Genomic DNA, 22,118 nt, shown 5'->3' on the forward strand with positions numbered 1-22,118 from the left:
TTTCCTTGACCTATGCTTTGCCATAAGTTAAAAAAAAACAATACCTATTCGCATGCACAAATGCAACGCCGTTGGTCCCTGATGCTGTTTCCATGGCACAAACATGCCGCAATGCAAGTGTGTTTCTCTAACACACGTTTGGTCCTTGACCTCTTAAAGATACAACGTTGACATAAGGGGTCACTCGACCATGGCCCTACTATAGTGCCTTATGGAAACATGATCCGCTTGTTGGCACAGCATAACGTTTCAGCACTGATGCACCCAGGTGTCACTACCCCATTGCTGTATCAAACCTTGTATATATGTCCAACATATTAGTGTTCGTTATGTAGGCTTTAGCAGAACTAGTATATCAGAAGCTGATTCTATTCGTTTTGAAAAGCTACTGGAAATTACTAGCTCACAATTCTGACAAAATAGCCAATGACTTTATTATTACCGAAAAACTTATAATTTTATTGCGAATAGAAGAAAAAGCAATGCAGTGGTCAACAGGTAACCTTAAGGTAACCTTGAGGTCTCTGATGAATGTCAGCGACATTGCTGATCAGCTCTCCTGGTCAGCCTTATGATATAACATAGTAAAGCAACTCACACTGAGAAAGATAAAAAAACATACAAGTCTTATATTTGCCATCCGCTTGATTGTGATTTTGTAAAACTCAAACATAACATCTTCCTTTATACAACAATCCGCAAATAATTCAGCGAATGAAGTTTGATGTGTTCAGATGTTACGAGTAGCCTATTATACTACTATTTTACGATTGTTACAAAACAGTATGATTTAGCTAACACATAATGAACTTGGTAATCTTTGAAAGACTGACACACCCCATGCAATAGGATGATGCGAAAAGCAACTGGCAGCATAAATACAACCTATGTATCCACTCTGACCATGTATATAACGGAGCAGACGTTTAGATCCCCTTGAGAGAGCCAAGCGTAGCAACAAGTTTCTGTATAACTTCACAGAGCGTCAGTATTTGTTCAGGATGCTCAGCCCTAAGCAACTCTGTATTAGCCCATTGCAGCTTCGATTCCAGAATAGAAACTGACTCCGCGACCTAAATCAACAAGAAATACATGTTCCTGTTGCGTAACCTATAGAAGTCTCAGTATCTAGTGGGCTATAGAAAAATCCTAGAGGTCGAAGCAACTTGTAAGACATTGATAAACTCCTGAGATCAAGAATACCACCCCAACATGGAAGCTTGAAAAACACTATTAGCCCGTTTAGTGTTGTTACTAACACGATGGGGCAAATTTACCACAGGAATGTTTCTTGTTACTTGTACAGCATTAAACCATAACTGTCACATACAACTTTTATCGTATTTTCTAAGTAAATCAGATACGCTGATTCCGATTTTGTAATCAAAATAAAGATTGGTTCGCTAACCTTCAAAGTCATTAAGGCTTTTTTAAAGCGTTTCAATATCCCTCTCGAAAACAACACAATCGGCATTACAAACTCCGTCCATACTTGTGTGACGAAACATAGCTTTTTCAGGAACGGAAGTTAGAGAGATGTTTAATTCGATTTAGAATAATAGAGATGGGTGTCTTAAAACCGATTATTATCTAAATCCAGCCTGGAAAATAATCTCAGTCTTTTATGAAAGGTATATAAACTATTTAAAACTGCTCGTAGCTTGTTACATAATGTTTAAATAGGCTGAACGCAGAGAAAAATGAGCATTAATTAATTAAAAAGCGCGGTTTTATCATAAGCTAGCTAGCTTTTTTGAGCTCATTTTTAAATATGCAATGTTAAATAGCTTATCTACATTTCAGAAAAAACTGAGATTATTTTTAAGGCTGAATTTAGATAACAATAGATTTTAAAACACCCATCTCTATTATTCTAAATCGGTGTAAACATTCCTACGTAACTTTTGTTCCTAAAAGGCTAGGTTACGTCACGTATTTATGGGCGGAGCTTGTTGTGCCGATCGTGTTGTTTTCGAGACCGATATTAAAACGCTGTAAAAAAGCCTTCATTACTCTGAAAGTTAGTGGACCAATCTTTATTTTGTGTACAAAATCGGAATCAGCTGTCTGATTTACCTCGTAAATACAATAAAAGTTGTACGTGACAGTTATGGTTTAAAGCAGTAAAACAATGTGTAGCCTAGGCTAGCTTTTGAACATTATTGATGAGAAATTAAATGAAATGCGTGACCAATGGCGGAATGGTTTGACAAAAATCGGCCAATGGCTGACGAGCTTATTCAACAATATGGGCAGCTGAACAATGGCTGGCGGAGGTCAAACATAAACTATTACCAGTGTTGTTATTAATAGGGTGGACCAAATTTCTTATTGGAATGCTTCCATAAATTAACCCTTTCACTGCCAAAGACCATTTATGTGTTTTCTAAGGTCGAGTGCCATAGATGCATTTGTGCAACATGCCCAGCAATGGAGTAGTAACTTAATTTTATCATTCGTTGACAACATAACCCATGGTCTTTAGGACTTTTATGATATCGACAGTGTTGTCCGAAGATTTCTCTATAAAATTAGCCTAAAATAATGAAACAATTTAAAATTTCTGTTTGAGAATTTCCAACCTAAAAATGAACATTTTTTGTATAAGTTTTGTTAAGTACCGCGCGAGTCAGAAAACAGATAATTACTTCTGTCGATGACACTATAGCCAATTCAGATTTTTGTGATTATATAGATAATTAAAGTAGCTGCTCTGACTCTGATAGTGGTGAAAGTAATAGTTTTGTAAGAGTAAGGAACATTGTGGAGGATCGTTTTAGCTTCGTAGCGATCGTAGCTTCACATAGCTTTATTATCGCACAAAGTATAGATACATTGAATTTTTTGCATAGCAGTGTTAGTTAAAATGTTGGCAAAATAAAATATGTAACAAAAAATGTTCTAGATAAAGTTTGAAATTGAAAACATATTGTATACATATCATGAAGCGATATCGGCCCATTTTCGGTAAAATGGCTGAATTTGTACATGGAGGACAGAGAAAGGGTTAAAATTGAACTTGCTCAAAATTTTAGTAGATTTTATCAGAAGGTATTTTCCTATCACTTGCGATTGCTAATGATATTTGAGGTCATCTGACTGCCAAGATGTGTTAAGATTACAATCGACAAAACTGGATCTTTGAAAAAATCTGATATCAATTACAGCGATGACAACAACTAGTGAAGTCATTTCGCCCATATTTTTTTCTGAGTGTTTCAACTACGATCAAGTTTTGTTTGGTTCAATCTTAAAACATCTTGGCATTCAGATCACCGTCAAACATCAAAAACAATCACAAATAATAGAAAAATATCGACACTTTCTGATAAACTCTACTAAAATTTTGTGCAAGTTCATCTAGAAAATTGGAACAAATACTGTTTTAACATGAGCTACTCAGGCGTGACACAAATACTGTTTTAACATGAGCTACTCAGGCGTGACACAAATACTGTTTTAACATGAGCTACTCAGGCGTGACACAAATACTGTTTTAACATGAGCTACTCAGGCGTGACACAAATACTGTTTTAACATGAGCTACTCAGGCGTGACACAAATACTGTTTTAACATGGGCTACTCAGATGTGACACAAATACTGTTTTAACATGGGCTACTCAGACGTGACACAAATACTGTTTTAACATGAGCTACTCAGGCGTGACACAAATACTGTTTTAACATGAGCTACTCAGGCGTGACACAAATACTGTTTTAACATTGGCTACTCAGATGTGACACAAATACTGTTTTAACATGAGCTAGTCAGATGTGACCCAAATACTGTTTTAACATGGGCTACTCAGATGTGACACAAATACTGTTTTAACATGAGCTACTCAGACGTGACACAAATACTGTTTTAACATGAGCTACTCAGACGTGACACAAATACAGTTTTAACATGAGCTAGTCAGATGTGACCCAAATACTGTTTTAACATTGGCTACTCAGACGTGACACAAATACTGTTTTAACATGAGCTACTCAGACGTGACACAAATACTGTTTTAACATGAGCTACTCAGACGTGACACAAATACAGTTTTAACATGAGCTAGTCAGATGTGACCCAAATACTGTTTTAACATGGGCTACTCAGATGTGACCCAAATACTGTTTTAACATGGACTACTCAGACGTGACACTAACACCATATTTCAGGCTCTACATGAATGGCAGAACCCTAGACAGCGTACGAAAAGCCATTGAATAGACAAATAGTGATAGGAGCTGAATCTTTTGTACATGTACATCAGACACTTGCAGTTTGGTACATGTACATTAGACACATATAGTTTGGTACATGTACATCAGACACTTACAGTTTGATATATGTACATCAGAAACGTATAGTTTGGTACATGTACATAAGACACTTACAATTTTAGTTCTACCATTCAATACTGCTGGAGAGGCTGTCACGTTGCTCATCTCAAAGTCATTGCTGCCGGGCTGTTCAAGTCTGTTAAGCAGCCTCGAGGCAGCCACTGATATGTTAGGCAGCTGGATGTCATGGAAAAGACAAAAACACGTGTGCAACGAGATGACTGAAAAAAGCTTTAACACATTTAGAGCTTAGCGATATAGTATTCACTTGTTGGGTGGCGATTTTTATGGTAGAAAATTTGAACAATCACTACCATTTAAACATATATAGCCAATCGAATAACAATATAATTATGTAATGGCGATCTATCTCACACCTGACGATGTTCAGAGTAAGCGATAGTGGAACTAAAACGCACAGGCCTCATTCCTTCGACGCACATGGCTATCTATGGAATCAATGTTTCTAACTATCACTAACACAAAACAGTTTCTTTTCAAGTTCAAATATACAAAAACATTAACAAATATTTGCAAATTTTGGTATAATAACACCACGATATATCGCGAATCGTCTCGTGATTCTTGGAAATCGCTTTAAATATGATACAACTTAAAAAGCGGTTGACTAGGTAAAAACTTCATGGTTTGTCAAGTAGGGCACTGAAAGTTTGTCATTACTCAGCAAATGGCAAGTATTTCCCATGAGTTTGAATAAAAATCCTTGTGCATCAGGTGAATGCCGATTATGGCAATAAGTCTGTTTCATAAGCAGGTCACACTAGATTGAAAAGCCGTAATAATAAAGGTGAGTATCATCACGTCCACAAAAATGGCAACTGACAAAGAAACGAATATTAAACACTGAGAACTAGTTTAAACTTTGTTATGAGAGAAACAACAGAGTCAAGCCAGACAATCTGTGTGCAGTTATTCGTGCCACTCTGTATCAAGTTGCCGGATACTGGAGTCATGTCCTTACTGATTGTTGCCAACTGGGTGCCGAAAACAGCTGCAACTCCTGCCTCATAAATGGTAATTGCAGACCCTACAATACCATCATGACTCATACTCTAGTGTTACATGCTACGAATTTTTGAGCTTCGAAGTTGTGGTTTTGATCGTAGGAATGAGGACGAATTTACATGATACGCAAGAGTGGTCGCACCACTCGCAATTATTCGTAGCTGACGAGTTTACGTGCTACAAAGAAATTGTCGCACAGCTCGGCGTTTTCTATATTAGTCTGTTGCGCTTTTATTTACAACGAGGCGCAAGTTTTATATCACGACTGACACTCCTAAAATGCGTCTAAAGTCAAAGCGTGTAAGAAATTTTTCTTTAAAATTCCGAGTTAATACTTTTTATTTCAGAGATAATATTATTTACACACGTGCATTAAAAACAGAGCTGCATGGATATGCTGTAAGTACGGCACTAACGTAAATATGCTGTAAGTACGTCACTAATGAAGATGATTAAAATCCAACCTCCGATAGCAAAGATTTGTGCAATAATACGAATATCGATGTTTACATGATATGCAGTATTTCGTTGTCGATACAATGTTTTCAAAAGTACCGCCCCTTGAAATGGAGGTTTGAGTCGCTTCAAAGATTTGATGTTTCAAACCATTTACATGCTACGAAGATAATAAATACGACAAAATTTTGTAGCATGTAATACTAGTGATAGATGTCACTAACCAGCAGCATGCAATTATTGGTTTCATAATGAAAGGTCTTAATTTGGCAAGAAACTATCGATAATTGCAGTACAAATTAGTTAGACAGCTTTGATAAATTGTTGTTTTGCTACGAAAAGGTTTGACAGATCTTGACAGAATCTGCATAAACAGGTTTATTCAATATAACCGGCCCCCAGTCTACAAAGAGAATCCTTTTTATGCGTATTTGTGAGAAATAGATGGACACCGATACAACTATTAAATGGATAGCAATCTATATTTGAAATGTTGCCATAATTAGGTGAGTGTCGTTACACTATGAAATACGCAGAAGATAAAATTGCTAAGCTACCAATAGTTTTTACAAAACAAAATAAAAATTTGGAATGTTATAATTCAATTAGCAAATTCAATGTCAATTTGTCTCAGTAACTACCGCCAATTGCGTAAGGTAGGTGAGAAAGGTGAACCAACCATGAAATTTTGTTACATGATATGTTAGGAGTATATCTATGAAGTGTTGTATAGACACTTGCTGGAAATAATGAAAATGATGTTCAAACGGAAGTCGGAATAGTTTCCTGCTTTAACGCCGATTGTGTAGACCTTAAGTACCGATCAAACTTGATAGATAGCAGTGTGTGCGTGAGCTGCTGGTATAGTCACTTGAAATTTGGTACACTACATCAAAAGGTAAAATGCTGAAATATTTGTAGGATTTGAGAAATATATCTAACCTTTATATTCAGGCAAACTAAGAATTGCTTGTTTTAAGTTTTCAGTCAATTTTTTTGAAACAGCTTATCAACAAAAACTTGCGTACGCGAGAATACAGCCACAGCTCGTCGGAACCAATGATTATCCACAATTTTTGAGCAATCAAATTTGAGGATATAGCACAAGAACTATTTAATTCTAACTACAAGGTGATTCCAGATAACTTTTACCAACTGAATGCAACCCCTCAAGCATTAAATATGATTTATCATTTACTTGTCACAAGCAGTGACTGTGCATGTATTTAGGAGTATGTGTTGCACAAACAATGGCCATGTGATATCTGGACATGTCTGAGATCAAAAGAAACTCGTTGATTGGAGACATGCCCAGTTGCAGAGAGCAATTTATGTTTGGATACCACTGTCGTTACCACCAGTGGCCTTTCTGCTATCTGAACTCTAAACTCCTGTTTGTATGACCAGCGGTCAAGACCGAACAGCTTATGATAATATTGAAGAACTAAGCAAAGTGCAATGTTAGCTGCGATGCAGTACCATAATACAAATCAAAAGGTGAGATGACAATGTGGCAGCAAGCCCTATGAGCCACATAAACTATTACTATTGTATCAAACATTGAATAGTCTCGTTCATGGCAATAGACTAAAACTGAGAGACAAATCACACAAGAAGTTGCCGGAATTTGCCAGTTGATTGAGAAACCCGACAATCTACATAAAAGTAACTATCGCTAGTTTTTTTAGCGGAGTTATCATCAACAACATAGTCTTGAAAAAAAATTATATGAAACGTAAATCCTAAGAGAAGTTATTGTAAAGTAACAAACATTTTGTAAATTTTTCAAATTAACAAACATCTACGAATAATATGCCAACTTATGTGTCTAGTGTCTACGATTTGCATAATTTTAATAATCTTTAAATCGCTTTTAACGGGCCAAACTTAAAAATACAAGCCAGAAAATAGGCAAAAATATCTACATCCCTAAAAAATGTGGATTAATATCATATTACTTTTGTTTTGATGCAACAACAGAGATTCATTCAAATAAAATGCTTTATCATGTGATTTATTTATCAGTAAAAGCATTTTAACCTCGCTGTTCATGTGACAATATCCAAAAGCCTGCTTCTCCTTGACCTCTTTAATTATTGTTTAAAGCTGTCTGACCTTTGTAAGTAATTAAGACTGTGGAATGAAATCACACTCTACTGCATATCACGTGTAATATCAGTAAGTGATCGCCTCCTTTGCAGTTTGGTAGGCACAGGAAGGGGCTGAACTCTGATAATAGATTATTGGCTGGTGTACAAACTGAGTCTTGATTTTCCATCTTGCGATTTCTTTGATTAAAGCTTGCAAAACTTTTACTTTGGACACAAGCCAACGGCGGGAATGTGACTGGATTGGGTCACTCGAGGCGTTCAAATTGTAGCTTCATGCTATCGTCACAGCGCTATGAAAGCGGTGGTAGCATTTTCCTCGTGGATACACAATAGTAGGCCTATATGATAACCGAAAGTCAATAAGCCCATGTATGGGCCCATACATGGGCCCATACATGGGCGCCCTTTTTACGATGCTGATGCATCATAGAAAGGGTTCTACTGATATATTGTTAATTTGGGCTGCATAGAACGAGTAATAACGGAACAAGAGACAAAATGGCGCAGTTTTTGAGTGAAAGAAATGTGGAGTCAAAAGGTTAATAAAAGATTTCTGCTTACTGCGGTTAGGTTTGCCACAGCTGATGACTCAACAACATTCAGATGTGAATTAAGGCGGAGCGTGGCGCCTGAAGGCCAAATGATATCAGCACTTCTAGAGAGTGCTTTTACTAACTACGAATAGAGTGGACATTAAAAGTTTTATACTTATGTTGTACGAAACAGTTGTATGTGAAACGTATGTATTACTTGTACGTAAAAATTGTATGTTGTCCGAAACAAATGTTGTATGAAACTGAATATAACAGTTTATTGCACTGGACTGTAATAAACTAAGGTAAAAAAATATTAGTAACATTTACAATATTCTTATGAGCTTCAGTTATTCAGATATGAGTGAGCTTTGTATATATATTTGCGAAAAAAATCATGGAAATGTCCGTTTATCTGGATACGTGTTACATGCATAGAGCAACTTCAATTTGAAGCCCCCATCTCATCCATATCATCCATCCATCTCAGATACATTATTTGCATGCTTATTTAGTATAAAAATTAACATTATTTGAATATTTCTTTAGAGTAATTAGTTAGCATCTGACATATCATATGGCTAAAACTGGTTGTGACACTCATATATGCATTTAGAGAACTGATCATAGACAAGCATTCTAACCAAGCGCTTCCTTAGAATCTGGAGAGCGCACTTCTCATGGGGATGGCATTTGGATTTTCGAAACACTATCTAGATAATCATATCTGAAAACATGCTGAAAAGTCTAGTAAAGATGCCATGGTTTTCTGCGGTCAATTCTCATTGTTTTTTCAACGCTGCTGCATGTTGCTCACTAGCATTGGTGTGCATAGCCACAACAAATATCTACAAAATGCGTTGGCAGCGCATTTCGTTAGTGTGTGTAGTAAGACCTTAACACATTGAGGTTTCGCACTTATGCACAAACACTTACATGACCGACAGCCATTTTAGCAGTTTTGCGAATTTGTAGTGGTTAAGAATCTATGAAATTTCCAGCCGATGAATGAGTATAATATGCTTACCAAATATCTACAAATCTGATATATTCACTGCAGAAATCTATTTAGATTGCCTATGCAGCAGGTTTAAACAGTTCGAATGAGTGTTTCATTAATAATAGTGAAAGAAATGGATAGCGACAAAGTAATATCCATTTCATTGTGATGTTCCAAACGATTTCTAAATATTTATCAAAACTTACTAGTAACTCCCTTAACCTACATGTAAGTTCTATCACACTATAAACTAGTACACATCTATAATATATATTAAAAGGAAAGGCTATATCTTCGTTGGTAATTGCTGATCTAACCAATAGAAGATACGATGTCTCGGAAAAGTCGATGATCCAAAACCTTTCATTTCTATAAACAAAACTTACATTTTTGTATGCTGTTTTCTGTCCATGTTACGAGGTGTTTTAGTTTAAAATCAAAACCTTCCTTTTTTGGAGCATTCATTTAAAGAGGTTTCTGCTATTGATATTATATACTGTAAAATAAAAAATTATTTGTTAGTCAATCTTACATTTTTTCGGGGCTCTACTCATGTGGTTTATTTTATATTCATATCATGTTACATAACTCTACATTAATTTATTCTAGCTTTTTCAAACTTATTTTATATTATCTTAACAATTCTAACAAAATAAAATGGCTAGCATTGATGCAATATGAATCAGATCTTAAACAGTTGTATTTTTATTTTCAAAAACACTTTTTGTATTAGATCATCCAGTTTGCTATAAGGTCAGCCATGTCAGATACTATTAGGCATATTCTGCTGGTGAAAGGCTCCTAATGATATATTGTTAGTTTGGCCTAGCTCGAACAAGCAATAACGGAGCAAGAGCCAAAACAAAGTGCTGCCTTTTTTACTGAAAACTTTGCGCAACGAGTAGAGTGAAAGTCAAAGGGTTAAACTTGACAGGAGATAAACGATGCAGAAGTAGACCAAGGTCCCTGACCTTACAATTACACTGCGAGGTCAATTGACATTTGCAGTGTAATTTATTCTAAAGAGGTAAAGTTTAAACTAAATTAGTTTATACTGTTTTCATATTTTTCTCATTTTATTTTTGCTCCCAGCTTCAACGCCTTCACTTTTGCTGATTAAACTATGATGCCATGAGAAACTATGAACATAGCGTGTTGAAAATTACAAAGCATTTGAAGTCAAATATTTGCTCAAACTTTATATCATATGTTGGAAATTAATATTTAGATGTTTGACTGTATGCAGTTTTCAACAAGAAGGTGAGTTTAGACTTCATATAATAATTTTAAACACAGATGTCCATGTTAGGACGATAAAAAATGGCGGACTAGGGAATGCTGTACATGAATTAGCTAGACTCACTCTACAAAGATATAATAACTTGACTCCATCTTGTCTCTTAGATAACAGTCCCGTGTCAAAACTAAGCAAATGAATTTTGCAAAGCTGGTCAACTTTTGTTAATTTTGAATTGCTGGTTTACACCTGAAAGGGGCTCGTGATACAACAAAGTAAATGAATGCAGCATCGAAAAATTCGCAGTCATGCGCTTTCTGGCATGTTCATGAAGAATACTAACTCACAGGATGTCACAGCTACAACCTGTGATTGCTATAGCCGGATTATGTCTATTCCGACCTCATTCGGTTGAATCATTCATGACTTTGCCTCACAAGTTTTTTGAATGCAAGTGATGACAAGTCCACTGATCTGGTTTTCCCAAGCTAATTGGTAAAACCAATTAGCAATTGGTTTCCCAAGACAAGCGGTAAAACCAGTCATTATTACTCATGCGTAACCCTGAACAAATTGCAAACATAATACGGTAGTAGGTGTTTTGTGGCCATAAACAGAATTATAGATAGGCCTACACTATGTTTCCATGACAGCGCAAGTTTGAGCCAATCCGCAAGAGATCCACATCATGGAAACAGCAAAACTGTGCAAGTTAAGCGAGTTTTGCAAGTCGCAAATCTTTACTGAATGGTTCACACTTGCGAATGATGGAAACGGCACTTGCGATTGACAGCATTAAAATATCGTGCAGGCTATTCCATTGTAAATGCCATTTTAATCACAGGTGTCCTTTAGCGGGACATTGCCGAAGCCAAGGCCGTTCCTTAGTCTACACACACATATAAAAACAACAAAGATCCATGTAGTTATAAGCAAAAACAAAAGTATCCACCCAAATATTTCACCAATCCGATAAGCAGCACACACAACTAAACCAATCGACAGAGTCACTCATCATGTCAAAATATTCCAAGTTTCAAGTCATGTCTTGCACAACTCACCTTATGGTTTCTCAAAACTTGTCCCAAAGTCCCTATTAATTTGAAGCTGTCCCATTGCTGTTTTAGAAATGGTCGCTGCTAGCCTAACCTAACGTCCTGATTCAACATCTCACTAACTATTGGGGCATTGCTAAAAGAGAGAATCAAAAAGTTCGGGAGCACTCAGCATTGCCCGATAGTTACTGAGATGTTGAATTAGGACGTTAGGCTAGGCTAGCAGCGACCATTTCTAAAACAGCAATCGGACAGTCTCAAATTAGTAGGGACTTTGGGACAAGTTTTGAGAAACCATAAGCACTATGTTTCCATGATGCGCAGTGCTTCGGAGTTGCGCTATCTCCGAATCATGGAAACGGCGTCTTCGCACTGAAATCACTGCGCACTGATCAGTGCGAAGCCAGTGCAAATTCGCAGCAAGGAAACAGCGACTGCGCAGTGGCTGCGCATAGCTCTCATGCCGTGGAGACGGATTCTTCGAGGGCCATAACCTAGTACAAAGGTTGTCCTGCTAATCTTGTTTTTTTACTATTCTTCCGATCTTCTTTCACCTAAATTTAATTATGGTCTGCATTCACGAGGATGATGAGGTGATTACTTTCCTGGACTTTGTTATCGATGCCAACACTTTTTGAAAAATAGGTGGCAAGTCCTAAATTAACGTTTAAATAATATACTTAGAAATACTTATTAAAAATATATTACTATGTAAAAAGTGTGTTAAGGTTTGTAAAACCTTGTGAATGTTTATTGTAAATAAAAGTATGACGACAGAATCATAAAAAGACCGTTTATGACGTTCAGTATCTGTGATCGATTCTATTTCTCCATCAGGCGATTCGATTTATACAATTTCTCTTCTCTGGCTAATTTGCGGTATTTGCTGAAAACCACTGCGCAGCATGGAAACGTACAATCCCCTCGACTTCGGAGGGGGCTGCTTCGCAGTACTGCGCACCATGGAAACATAGTGAATGTGAGTTGTGCAAGACATGACTTGAAACTTGGAATATGTTGACATGATGGGATGATGGGTGGCTCTGTCGATTGGTTTAGTTTTTGTGTGTGCTGCTCATCGGATTGGTGAGATATTTGCGTGGATACTTGTTTTTGCTCATAACTACGTGGACCTTTGTTGTTTTTTGTGCGTGTAGACTACGGCCCGGCCTCGGCAATATCCCGGCTTCGGCAATATCCCACTAAAGGACACCAGTGGTTTAAATGCTGCTAAGCTTTGACAAGACTGTGCTGCTATTTATTGACCTGTAGAGTCAATAATTAGGTACACAGTCTGTCTTTTTACCAAAGCTCTGGCTTTAAATGCCATGTTCGAATGTCAATTAAAACACTTATCATACGATAACTGAACGTGCATACAACTCAAAATTTTCATCATGTTATAGAGTTATAGAGACACAGTGATAGCGCCTAGCTTAGTGCTCTGCATGTTTTGATATTGGTATATATGCTGACTTAACTCCGTTGATCACAAAACATGCATGTTTCAGCTGTTGTTTACTGAATAGAAGTGTATTCCATCAACACACAGAAATCTCCTTAATAGATATTATACAGATAACATCAGAAATCGATTAATGTTGGTAGGAGACTTCGTGGTCGCACATAGCCCTTACTTTTGAGCCTATCCAATCCTATCAAATTTCGATAGTTCACTAAAGTTGGATATTTCACCAAAAGAGCCTTTTGACTTGCTGTTATTTACAGGCATTTATTTACTGGCGTTTTTCTGCGAACAACAGATTATTATACTAGAACCGAGCCTGACCTCTAGACCATCACTCATGCTGATTGGTCCATCACAAAATGACTTTTCATGACCGTCAGCACGGCTAAATTCACTCAAGTCGAAATATAAAAATAGTACAAAATATAAATCCTATATATGTACAATATCTACAGATGTCAAAATGTCTTTACACAGAATTCATCTAAAACAATGTAATTATAAAAACTGCACTGAATATGTATGCTAAGTAACTATTTGCCTATTATTGTCCTTTTTCTGCTGTAAGTTTGTATATTTTTTGATAGACTACACGATATCTTGTAACTATGTACATCTCCTTGCCTTCAATCTTATCTCCTCGTTGTTCTATTTCACCCATTTTAATGAGCCCAATCTTGAGCTCTATCAGCTCCGAAGGTTCAAGGTTATTACCAAAACCGGACCATTAGAGGGGCAACTCCCTCTTTTTTCCCCATATTCAGTTAAGCAGGATACCTGTGTCACTCCTATGAAATAGCAACTTACTTACTTCTTTTGAGAATCCTGTTTTAATCTACTTCAGCCAATCATGTTTGGCACAAAGCATTATTTTTTAATCGCTTTACGACAGTGTAATATGGACAGGTTGTAGTGTTAGTGATTGCTGTCTCAAATATACAGACCCACGTAGCATTTGGTGACGCACCAATAATATACGTACTTTAAAGTATTTTTAAATGAGGTTTCATTTTAACAATTTTTTAAAGTTTGAAAACAATATATTATCAGCCTGTGAGCCTACCGGTTGATGTTCAACAGAAGGAGAAGAGATCATTGGACTAGGCTGTTGGTCGACATAGTGTAGCCCTGAATCTGCATCAGCTGAATACTCTGTCGTTGTCTGGCCAGTGGCCCCCTCTCGAACTTGTGAAGCGGCAGCTATGTCACTCATTACTAAATATACAATAACCACATGTGACAACCTAGCTTCAGAGGAGGACTTGAGTACCACTATTTGTGCTAGAAATTGTCTTTTGACTGGCACCCATCATCCAACATGAAAACCGTTACAGCTTTTTACTCGCGAAATCAAGGTGACATTCAAGTTTTCAACATCTCATAGTTTACTGGCAACCAAAACCATATAAATTAACTAGATAAATGGCTACAAGTAAATAACCAATAGGAAACAAGAAATTGAAAAAGTCAGAATAAATGAGTTAACAAAAGCCTCGGCAACTGTTTGGCAAACTTTTTTGATTCTAAGAAATGACAGCTACATACAAGATGTATGAAGAACAAGCACTTTTTAGAAGGAAAAGGAAACCCAATGATTGTATATGACTGTCCAGCTGAAATACAACAGCTGCTATTGTGAATAGAATGCAAGCATCAAGAGAGATGTCTAGATATGTCTATATAGTCAATCGCAACTAACCACTTGGTAAAAAGTGGAATGTGGTTGATATTCATTACAAAAGCCACTTGAGCTAAAAATTTGCATATTTCTGTACCTACCAAATGTACTGTAACAATGCGTTTGTTTTCACACGAGTTGCCTCTTATTGGTCACATCTAAGTTAGCCTATACCACGGAGAATGTTATACATGCCATCTCTACCGGTTTGGTTTAGCAAAAGAACAAGTTCAAAATAGACCTAACTCATTCGAGAAACATGCTTGTACATGTTATCCTGGAAGAGAATAATTTCTCAACTGAGAACATGCAAGAGACGAAATGACAGACAAGTTGAAAACATCTCAGCACGATCAACATGCAGTTGGGCTATTGACTGTATTCTTGTTCGCAAAAAGACATTTTTAAAAGTTGTTATAGAGTCCCTCTCTACATGCAGGACCTATTCCCTTTCTCAGATATATCAATCATCTTGCTCAAAGCACAAATAACCTCCAGGCTATATCATTTGCAGACGACACTAGATTGTTCTATAGGCTACGTCGAAAAATTTAAACGACAATATCTTATCTATACACTGTGAATTACAGCTTATCAATGATTGGTGCAATGATTGGTGCAATGATTGGTGCAATGTAAACCAACTTACGCTGAATGCTGATAAAACCAATTACATAATTATTAAAAATCCACAAAACTAGTTTAGATTGTTAAAGAAAATTCCATCAATAACCACCACATAAATAGAGCGGACAGTAGATTTTAAGATTTTTAATTGACAGCTCTTCCAATTCGTGGATCTACATTCACTAGGTTTCCATGCTTCGAATGGTTTGGGAGTTTCTTCCCCTCCGAATCATAGAAACGGTAGAATTTGAACGGATTTGATGTAATCTCGCTTAACAAAATTTGTACGAAGGCATTCACTGTGAGACTACTATTCGATGTCACAGAACCGCTCACTGCGGATCGATTCGACTGTCAGTGTGATCGTCCACACTGTCGGATTTGGCAACTGAACTCCGACAGATAAGCGATTTTGGACGATTCAAAACAAGTCTCAAGCAACACCTCCTTGATTCACCGAGTAGTCATTGTGTCTTTTTCTCATCTAAGAAACTAACTAACTGCTAACCATGTCTCAGCTCCATGACCAGCTACGAGATTGCGTATGTGAATCATCATTGCACTGCTTTTTGTTAGCATTTCCAGCTGTTATATAATTTTTTCAATGAAATAAAACAGTCAGAGGAAGAGGTAAGGAACCAAATATAAATTCTAGTTGACTATGACGGCATGAGGTGATAAACCGTTAGGCACATTTTCCATTGTTGTAAACAAATGCCTGCCAGCATCCATTTACAACGGTGATGTCGTTTTTGAGGCTATTCAAATAGTTAGTTTTAAACATTGATTGTCAAAGTAAAACTGCAGAAAATAAATTGATTATTATAGAAAACCGAAATGAAACTGATGCAAAAATTACAAAGCACACACTTTAATACAAGCTGGTACTGCTTGACACAGTTCAAATAATAATCCTATGAGCCACTGGTCAATAGATGAAGTTTTGGCATGGAAGGAAGGTACACGTGATCAAACATTCAAGCATTCAATAAGGGAGTCGCAGTATTAGGGATTACTAGTGTCTAAGTGTGGCTGTTGCATTCCAAGCTTGACCCAAAAACCCTATAATGAGTTTTTAAAATTTCCACGCTTTGAGATTGGAAAAAGCTTCAGAGGCCATCTAGTCATAAATAACATTTGGAAAATATGTCCCAATATTTGCAATTAGAGAGCAAACATTTACTGTCTCTTTGCAAGTTAACATGTCTAAGAGAAGAGGTCATTCAGTATGCAGGCATAGCAAATATCAAGCAAATAGCTATGATAGTCAATAGCTCCAGACAAGCTGCCACAAAAAAGTGCTACTTTCTGCTGTTTTGTCTTTGGAGAGCTTGAAACAGATTTACAGTTTTCAGTTTGCTGCCAAGTCAACTAACTACAAGCCAACTGATAGAAAATACAAAGAGCAGAAAACATCTAGAAATCAGCGCAAATTTGGTACAAACTAGTGTTGGGCCGGTATTGGGTTATCCGCTCTTACCGATACCGAGGGATTCTCGGTATCCGAGGAAACCAATCATTTTCGGTGACAGCTAGGTATCCGCGGCCGGTTTGATATGATCGGTATTTATCCGTAAAAGCCTACCGGTAAATGGTTATACGGATATCCGGAGAGATTTTTAAAATGCTTCGTGACGAACATGCTAATCTCAGCAAGCATTGGCGAACAAATTCAACGAAAATTTCCACGCTTACTGTATCTACTATTATATTACGTTACATTGATAATGCCCCCAGCCTCGAAGGTTTGGGAGTTCTACACAGATGGGAGGATGTATAAAGACTCTAACGGGACTGGACTCTAATTGGACTGCGTATAATTATGTGATAACATTACCTTATTACAATATGTGATAGTAGGATTTTTTTTAAACTGTTTCAGTATATTTAACAAAGAGAGCCCCTTGCCATTATCTATCTGTTCTTGATTATAAATAACGTTTGTATCAATAACTATATTTTTAATAGAATAAACAATAAAAAACATCTATCATGAAAATTATATTTCCATCTTTCTTTTCTTTTTTGGCTTTCGAAAACAATGAGTCTCTTTGCCGTAACAATATACTGCTGACTAAAGAATGTTTTTTTGCACAGGCTATTTTTTGCACAACGATAAAAGTTGTTCGAGACAGTTATGATTTAAAGTTTAAACCATTAAACTTTAAACCATTTAAATACACACTGATAACCACATACCGAACAATAGTACCGACAATACCGAACTTTCTTAGTTGGCAAAGGATACCGAATATGGTAAATACCGAGGATACCGATACCGGGAAAACTGATAAAAAAGTGCAAGGATATCCGATCCGGCACTAAATTAGATACCGGCCCAACACTAGTACAAACTCCTATATAAACCTTTACATTCACGAACAAACCACACGTTTGGCAACACAGTCAGGCCTCAAAGGAAGATATCTGGTGCTGGCAGCTAATCACATGTGAGCAGTTTTTGAGACAAATGCTTTAAAATACTAGCATAGCTACTAGACAACATGCGAGTTCAAGAGGGGCGAGGTGAAAGTTTTCAGACATCAGGAAAAGTTTAAGGCCTTTGTGAAGTAGTAATAAATACATGCTTTAGGCGTGTACCTGTAAACTGACCTATTCTACTGCATTAAAATGTGATGCATTCATTGTGGGGATGCATTTGAGGGAATAGGCAAATGCTAATGTTTTAGCTTCACAGGTTTTGATCGAATCAGATTTTGAACAAAACATTCCGGAATTTTTCTCTTGTTTCTCTTTTCGAACAAACATTCAGCAGTCGAATAACCAAGAAAACGCGAGAATACGAATCGGTTGCCAACTGATGCTCTCCCTATTCCTTTAGTATTCAACTCCTTGTTGTTCAAGTTCGTACAGCGAGTTCGCTGTGATTTATAGAAATAGCAGAATACTGACTTTATTTAATGTTTTGTATTTGTAGTTGCAATCGTATTTGTTACTTTTTACAAATTCAGGACTGACCACTTGTTACAACATGAGATGAAATAGAGAAATGTTAATAGCGGACAAAACGCGTCGCACCTTAGCAAGTATAAAACTTGCAGCTTGAAACTGAGAAGGCAATGCGAGAGCTGGAATGGCTGTGATTCCATGTGATGCTAGATGACCAGTAAGTAAACAGACCAGGACCGATGATTGCACTACTCTATAGAGGCACACAGACACAGAATATGTAAATACCTATTCGAGATCCTCTACAGAAGAGAACAGACAATTGTCCCTGTGTGATAACTAACTAATACGATGGATAATTGCATTACCATCAAGAATATTGTTGTTACTAGTGACTAGTTGCTGTCTTTTAGACAATTTTAGCTTCGTGTTGGTTGACTTATATCATGTGATCATTCATTATAAAGATTACCACCCTTTGCTCACCTATTACTATACATTTAATGATGATCATTTAAGACATCTGTGGTTCATATAAGATCGAATGAATATTACAACTTGAAAACTAAAAGAGCTGCAAAACATATTGGTTTAGCTTATCATAAAACCTCTATATGAACGCCACCTTTATTTGAACACCGCCTCTGATAGAACACCACTACAGAAAAAGGACTAAAACTACAGCGACACCTTTTAATTTAATGCCACCTCTATTTGACTGCCACTTTGAAATTAATTGATCTTTACAAATCCACAATAGATAGTGATCAGTCAGAAAGTGTCCACAAAATGGTAGACCAGATCAAAAAGCCATAAACAGCGGGGCTGTTTATGCTTTCACGGCATGAGCATCAGTATATACATTTCAGTGAAGATACACATGTAAACATAATGCAATGTGAAGTTGTCTTTCTATGATAATTCTGAAGGAGAAGAAAACTCCAAAAGATTGAAAAACAGTTTGCCTTTTATTTTAAGAACTCAAAGTTTTCAAAAGAACTCAACAAAGGAGAAAAGTGTAACTATTTATAGCTATTTATAATTATAGCTACTTCCACTTACATGTGGGTTAGTAGACTGGTTATTTTATATTTCAACAAAAACACTGGGTAAGCGATGGTTAATTGCTTCAGGCCCTTGACGCCATAACAGCATACCATGTCAGCATATCATATCTATCTTCCACGACCAAATTTAACGGTATTTTAAAAAACTGTAATTTATTAACCAAAAGAATTGTAGGCTGTCAGAGTACTGAGATTAACAAACTTTCAATTCAATGCAAATAATATCTAAATATACAGTGAAACTCGGATAAATCGCCCTCGGATAGATCGAACACATGGTTAACTCGAATGGATTTGCTTGGTCCATTCCCACGCAATGATAAATGGCTTTAGATAACTCGACCGAAACTCCGTTAACTCGAACGGTTTTATTCCAAACGGCTACCAAGACGGTTGTTACTATCGCTTTAGAATATCACTTTATTCCAAGCCATAGAGATAAACATCGACTTTTAGTAGTTCTTAGGCCTCGTTATTACCAACATCGGCAAATATTTTCATTAACGACTTTTCTAAAGGTTTGCAAAAATCAAATTTTACCAAACATCCGCTTAGCGATAAGCCCTCCGAAAGCAAGAAAAGCGAGGTAAAATTTGGATAACTTTAAAGTAATATCGGCAAAATTGATAATGGGTTTTTAATAGTAAAACAGTTTTGTAATAACTGACTTACTGCAAAATTGATGTTGGTTAAAACGCTCGGTAAAAAAATACGCATGTATTTTTTCTGAGCGTTTTTAATCTGAGAACGTCCTGGCAGTCACATCACCTAAAGCAACAAACAAATCTCAAGTGATAGAAAAATATCTATACTTTCTGATTAAAAATATTTAAAACTTCACACGAGAAACCCTCTAACTTGCAACAAGCAATCTATGCTTTTGATTGATATATAGTTTGTATATGTACATGTATCTACTGATAAATACGTGCACTTATGACTGTCCTGCTAACTTGAACGCTCTAATAACTCGAACACTTTTGCTCGGTCCCTTGAAGTTTGAGTTATCCGTGTTTCACTGTATATATAGACTAGCGAAATTACCGGCGTTGCGCGGGTATTAACAATCAGCTTATAAACAATGAGAAGTAATGTAGTTGCCTGTCACTTACCTTTAGCCTGGCACATTGCCAATGGCTAATTTGAGTAAGCTTACTAATAAGAGCTAACTACTTAGACTAACTGCATTAGTTATGTAGTTAGCTCTTTTAAACTAACTGTGTTACGGAGTAACTACGTTATGGAGTACTGTCATGGAGAGCAGTAGCGTATTTGCACCCATGTAATTACATATATCGCCTAATGAATACATCTGGCTCGGGTGGCTTAATTGGTATAAGATTAGACTGGTGAGCGGGAAGGTCCGAGATCAACTCTTCTGCGATACAAATTGTTTATTCCAAGATTTTAGTAGCTATAGCTGAACAAATGCAGACAAACTTTGGGAATTATAGATTATATCATATATAATAATTTATGATGATGGTTTTTCATGTTGAGCAAGACAAGTATGTCTACTTGTTTTGACAAATTGAAAGGCAACTCCACATAGCCAATAGGGAAGAGATAAACGAGCTAGTGCGAAACATACCCACTACACTATAGGTCACTCGATTGGTAAATATGATGGCAAATTGTTTTCACAGAGCCAAACCTTGACTTTGAACTACGATACACAGCTAACTTTCCTTCTAGGCAGCGTGCTTAGAAAGGCATATGATAAACGTTAATTGACTACCCTACAACACATGCATGCCGTGATATTCATCTGTTACTAAACAAGCTAGAGTTCTGCTGTCAAAACCGATTTGGAAAGTAATTTAAACGGAGAATAAGATACTCATTTTGTTTGCAATAATTAGACAAGCACCAATCACATTCCTTCTTCTAGAGTAATGCGGCGCTTGCTTATTTTTAGTGGAGATTGAGAAAACTAGAGTAGATTCTTGCTCAAGTTGCTTAATTTGAATGCTTACGAACAACACGGACACCATGACCTGAGCTCAATGTCCTTTCCTATTGTGGACGATTTAGCCAACAAAACTGTATGAGAAGTTGAAATAATACAAATTAAATCCTTCCACCAATTTGCGGCAAGTAAAAAATCATTTATCTTTGGTAAAGGAAGACAGTCATAAATCCATAAGGGTAGTCAGGCAACGCAAGGCTGTGGAACTAAAAGACTAATCCATACCAGGGTTGTCTTTGTCAGTGTCGGAGGTGAGCTCCTTGCAAGCCACACAGTAGTCCACGCCCTGTTTATCTCTGAGCAATATCGTCTGCAACACCAAAACAGCAGGTGGTGTTTGGTCAACTACTGCCCTTATTGGAGAAAAGTTAACTTTCAAGCTAAAGACCGAGAAAAATCTCACAAGGTTCTTAGGGTCGACTTTGACATCTGTCATCATACATGATTATAGATGTCAAAACTGAGACAAAAAGAAGTTATTCACTCTCTCACCTTGGAGGCCGTTTTATCATCTACATGTACTCGACTTGTTCCAATTGAAAGAAAAACAAGCTGTCTAACATTGGTGTGTGTAAAGCAGGGACATTAGCATCGCTTGCAAGTGGTTCCCCTCAAGATTATGAATAAAATCGTAAGACCGACATAAGC

The 22,118-nt window shown here is 36.8% G+C and overlaps 1 protein-coding gene across 1 annotated transcript in view; it reads right to left on the minus strand.

The window, feature by feature from the left end:
- Nucleotides 1-415: 415 nt before the first annotated feature.
- LOC137396723 (protein ZNRD2-like) overlaps nucleotides 416-22,118 on the minus strand; it is a 36,761-nt gene continuing 15,058 nt past the window's right edge. Inside the window, exons 3-6 of the mRNA XM_068083033.1 lie at nucleotides 21,696-21,780; nucleotides 14,283-14,434; nucleotides 4,388-4,510; nucleotides 416-1,073 (exon numbers count right to left, since the gene is read on the minus strand). Of these exons, the coding sequence (XP_067939134.1) occupies nucleotides 927-1,073; nucleotides 4,388-4,510; nucleotides 14,283-14,434; nucleotides 21,696-21,780 (507 nt within the window). The 3' untranslated portion in view covers nucleotides 416-926. The remainder of the gene's footprint in view (nucleotides 1,074-4,387; nucleotides 4,511-14,282; nucleotides 14,435-21,695; nucleotides 21,781-22,118) is intronic.

This window comes from Watersipora subatra, chromosome 5, assembly GCF_963576615.1.
Source record: "Watersipora subatra chromosome 5, tzWatSuba1.1, whole genome shotgun sequence".
Classification (NCBI taxonomy): Eukaryota; Metazoa; Bryozoa; class Gymnolaemata; order Cheilostomatida; family Watersiporidae; genus Watersipora; species Watersipora subatra.